Below are 5147 nucleotides of genomic sequence, written 5' to 3'. Positions count from 1 at the left end.
ATGGTAACATGCATTGTCGATCAAACCCGTGTGTGCTCACTCCATTCCTAAATATATAAATCCTTTTAAACATTTCAAATGGACTATAACATAAGAATGTATGTAGACATATTTTAGAACGTAGATTCACTCATTTTGCTTCGTATCTAGTTATTTGTTGAAATCTTTATTGTTGAGATCTCTAAAAAGAGATATATTATGAAACGGAGGGAGATACATGTCGTGACATGACAAGCAATGAACAGTGTAAGAAAGCAAGAACTGTGCTCTCACGAGAAAAGAGATGCTAGTGCAGTGCAGCCACACTCTGACAAAATAGGACCAGCCACACAATTACGAATTAACAGATGAGATTCGTTCCATCTCAAGTGATCACTGTTGCAGTTCTAGAGGCAATCGAGCCACCAGATGAGCAAAACATAATAAAATTCTTAACCATAAATCTGAAGAACATCTCTACTGCATATTACAAACAACATTCACATCAACACCAAGAGCGCATGCATCTCCCTAAAATTCTCCACGATACATGCATGGGCAAACCATGAATCTGAAGTTCCCATCTTCCCCTACTAGCTTACTACCAGTTACCAAGCTACTAATAATAATACAGTACAGTATGAAGCAAACATACTAGTCTATTACATGGGCAAACTGGCGATGGCGGTTGGTTCTCAGTGATGGGATGGGATGGGAAATGGGAATCACCACTTGTAGCGGTGGTAGATGGCCTCGGCGTGCGCGTTCTTGTAGGCGCTGCAGCCGATGAGGTAGAGGAAGACGAGCGAGACGGTGGCGACGACGAGCGCGATGTCGGCCTTGTGCCACTGGCTCCGCAGCGCCGCCAGGAGGCCCGCGCGGCACGACTCGCACTCGTAGCACAGCTGCGCCGGGTCGTTGCTCCACAGGCCGCAGTCCGGGTCCAACGCGGGCCGCGCCGGGTTCGTCCACACCGTCGGGCTCACGTACCCGAACCCGCACACCGACAGGGGCTTGCAGCAGCCCGACTGCGACCACACCACACCACACCAAAAGCTCCGTCAGTTGTCAGAGCCCACGTTTCAGCTTAGTTATTATTGTTATGCTGAGAAATTTTACAGGAATCAGTCATCCTGCGACAGTGGCTGGATCTGAAGCAATTTTCTTTTCTTCCAATCACGTGAGGTGGAGTTTCCTAGAGATGGATGCATGAACGTCTGAGAGAAAAGCCCCGAAACGCGCGGTGGCAAACAGAGACAGACAAACCCTCCTCAGATGAGGACATCGAGATGCTGCGTGCGGCCACTGCAGAACCGAGCTCAAGTACCCTCGACACCAGAACTAAGATGATGGCAGTAGTAATCAACTGACGACTCTAGAACTAAACACAAGCTCCCACGCACCGACCCATGCGACCCTTGTCCCCGGCACTGTCCCGTCCGTTTCTTGTTCTTGGGACAGCAACTCTTCCATGGTTTTGTTGCCGATATATAAGGGCACTTGGTTAAGCTTTCTCTCAGGGGATAGAGTGAAAAGTAGCATTGATACGCCACCCAAGTAATTGCCTCGTTACGTACTCAATTATATTCGCAGTCTAAATCAGTGTCAGATTTGTTCCAGAAAGGGCTTAATTACATGGGCCTACGCGCGGATTCGCCTCAAGACCATTTGGCACTTGGCAGAAACCGAGTGGCCCACATCACAGTGACCGTGAACAATGGCCACCGCTTTCTTTGTGCCCTGTCAGAAAGTTGCCACCGGATGGATTGCCCTCCTCATCGTCTAGTAGCATCTCCGAGGGCCAAGATAACCTGATGCCCGGATCCTTCTAAAGCACATCTCAACGTCTTTGTTTCCACTACAAGTGTCACTACCGATGCGTTTGTTCACAATCATCTAGTGGAGTAGTAGTATGGCAACAGTTTCAATCGAAACAGTATGTTCATTTTGTGGAATCCTATGTTTAAGGAGGTGGGAAAAGTCACTTTAGTGCTAAAACTTGTGGAATACATTGAACGAGTGCCAGAACTTGGCTCGGACGTTCATATACAGTGCAAATCCTGCTCATATACGCCCGCGGCACTGACATGACACTGTATATTTGTACTCTGCCAACATGGCAGTGATTCGGTCCCACTTGTCAGCTAGCAGTACGAATTATTAATAGTTGCATGTGTGGCATCGGCTGGAACCCACCTGTCAGCCAAAGAATACAAATAACAGAAAAAAGTAAAAATACTATTACACCGCGAGGGTTCGAACTTGTGAACTCAGCGTTACTAGCGAGCGCCAATCGCCAACCAGCTGACTAATTTCATTAACTAAAGGATGCACATTGTTTTTATCTTTTCAGAATCAAACGGGCTACTGCCATTGCCGCCCATTTTGCGCTGTCATTTTCTTATAGAAATTTGTAAAACATATGTAAATTATGATCGTGTGTTAAATATAATATATTACATAATAAATATTCATATTGACTGAAAAATTATTCAGTCACATATTAAATATCCATATAATTAAATCATGAATTAAAAATTTAACAATTTACATGTTTAATAAAAATATTAAAGTAATTTTTAATTTTTCTATGTATCTAAAAAATTACCATATGAGTTTAAAAATGTTCACTATTTTCATAAAATAATGATGTAGTGTACAAACGTGTTCAACATTTAAGAATTTTTTATGTTGATTTAAAAAGTGTTCACAGGTTTTTATAAAGTTAATTAGTTTTTATATAGAAAAATATTTTTTTAATGAAAAATAAATATGAGCCTAGTGTCCGCATAAATTGCGGATCGTCAATTGAACAATATTTAAATTTTGTTACCGTTTTTATAATTCGTATTTTTTAAGTTAAATGAATATGTTTTCAAATAATATATGATTATTTTAATTTATGCTAGTTCCTTCTTCTTTGGATTACAATTTCAATGTATGCTGTTTGGTTGAAAGGATATAAAATATATGTATGCACTTATATATTCAAAAGTTATTGGTTATGTAGCTCTCAGAAAAAGAGTTATTTGTCTTGTTGGGTAGCCACGCTGTCTTGTTGGGTAGCCACGCGCCCTGGGAAAGTTTTGTTCTGGTTCGAACGCCCACTACTTCCTTCTCCTTTGGGTTAAAATTATAACATATGTTTTATTTTAGTTAATGAATATGAACGTTGTGTGTCCAGTTATGATAACTAAAGTCGTTTGCCAGTTTGCTGGTTCGAAATAGGAGAGAGCAGTATTTTTTTTTCTTGTTAATATTATATATGCTCTTTGGCTGACAGGTGGGACCCAGCCAATGCCATACAGGCAACTACTAATAATTTGTCTTGCTAGCTGATAGATGTGACCCAATTACTGCCGCATGGGCAGAGTATACATATACAAAGCCAGGTCAGCGACGCGGGTGTATACGAGCGAGACTTGCACCGAATATGCACGCCCCAGCCAAGTTCTAGCACTCGTTCAATGTATACCATAAGTTTTAGCATTAAAGTGTTTTTTCATGTCAAGTATAAATACCGGTGGTGTAATTGACTCTTGATAAATCTATAGCTAAACAACGATGGTAGGAGTACTAGTAAGTCCGTTTCTTGCAGGCTGTAAGAAGCGGTAAATGTGATACTACTGTTACTCCTAGCTAGTTCTAAAAATATAGTGACGAGAAGGACTGGGATTAGGTGATGGATAATACTCTACTACAGTAGTACGTACCTGGAGCGGCGTGAGGCGGGACTGGTAGAACTGGTCGGCAGTGACGTAGCCGGCCTGTCGGGCGAGCTTCTTGCAGGTGTCAGAGACGGCGAGGCAGGACCTGATCCCCTCCCACCGGGCGGGGTCATCGGAGACGTACCCGCGCAGCCACATGGAGAAGCAGTCGAGGCGGTACTCGTCGTACTCGCGGCCGAGCACCGGGTAGGCGCCGGAGCCGCGGGTAACCGCGAAGGCGAGGACGAGGAGCGCGATAAGGAGGGCGATGAGCGCCGCCATGGCGAAGAGGTAGAAGGCGAGGAGGCGGCGGCGGTTCCAGTAGGCGCCGACGAAGCCCGCCAGGGCCGCCAGCAAGATGAGGCCGCCCAGGATGGCCACGGGCCAGCGCGCCAGCCGCGCGCACTCCTCCCCCTGCGCCGACACGAACCACACCCCCGAGGCGATGACGGGGACCGCGCAGATGAGCGCCATCAGCGTCACGCACGCCGTGATGTTGTTGCTCACCGCCATGGCTGGAGCCTCGCCGCTGCTGTTGCTCTCGCTCTCCCAGACCGTGCTTTGTCCTCTGTGTGTTCTTGACGCGGCGCGGGGCGTCTGCGGTGTAAGGCCTTCCACAATGTGTTCGATGCCACAACTCTGAAAAGTATGCCACGCAGACGATGATGCCAGATGAAATATATTTAACACCGCCCGCACACTGTGAAAGAATTGGGCATCGATTGGGGGTCAGACCCACACATATAAACAAGTGTATATAAGCAACAGTTGCCCCACTAGCAGCGTCTTGCTCCTGGCTCACTGCCGCTTCTTCCCTTGAGCATCAGGCTTAATTTATTGCTTTGTTGGTTGGCATCGGAGCAAGTAGATGCTTCGGTTCCCAGAATTTTTTTTATGGCAGCGCTTGGGCAATGGAGAGCATCGGTGCCAAATGAAGTAAAGGTGAATTTGGCACCATTTTTGACCTACATAGTGGAGGGCCTAAGATTCCTTCATGGGTGGGGGTGGCATAAAAGGTTTTGCGGAAAGGTGGCGGGGTTTGCTCTTTGCTGGGGCTGGCACGCTGGCCCGGGGAGGACATGTGTGATCCTGATCCCTACTGCCGACGCATCGTGCGCCGAGCGGCTTGTCAGCTAGCGCATTCAGCGTGTGTGGGAGACCGGGATTGTTTGGACGAGAATGGCATGGGCGTGGTTGTTTTGCTTTCCATGCCACGTCCATCCACTAGCTTATAGCCTTATAGGAAACAAAAAAGAGATGAGTTTTAGTGAAAGTAGAAAGGAAAAAGGATAAAAGGAGAAAAGACTAGCAGTTGTATATGTACAACAATACAAGTGTGCCAACGAGGATGGCTTGTAGCCTAGTATAAGGGCATCTCCAGCCGTTCGACCCCCAGGGCGCCTAAATAGAGCGGCCTGGGGGCGTGCCGGCGCTAGTTCGGCCCCTGGGGGCGACCTAGCT

The 5147-nt window shown here is 46.4% G+C and overlaps 1 protein-coding gene across 1 annotated transcript; it reads right to left on the bottom strand.

Annotated features, from left to right (window-relative positions):
* Positions 1–409: 409 nt before the first annotated feature.
* LOC123136998 (tetraspanin-2) lies at positions 410–4437 on the bottom strand. The gene is made up of 3 exons (XM_044556529.1): positions 4422–4437; positions 3693–4325; positions 410–1007 (listed from the first exon to the last, which is right to left on the bottom strand). The coding sequence occupies exons 2-3, from the start codon at positions 4197–4199 to the stop codon at positions 705–707; spliced, it is 810 nt and encodes a 269-aa protein (XP_044412464.1). The 5' UTR covers positions 4200–4325; positions 4422–4437; the 3' UTR covers positions 410–704.
* Positions 4438–5147: the final 710 nt, after the last annotated feature.

This window comes from Triticum aestivum, chromosome 6B (genome assembly GCF_018294505.1).
Source record: "Triticum aestivum cultivar Chinese Spring chromosome 6B, IWGSC CS RefSeq v2.1, whole genome shotgun sequence".
NCBI classification, from domain to species: Eukaryota; Viridiplantae; Streptophyta; class Magnoliopsida; order Poales; family Poaceae; genus Triticum; species Triticum aestivum.
The sequence above is the reverse complement of the archived record's forward strand: the minus strand, read 5'-3'. Positions and strand labels throughout refer to the sequence as shown.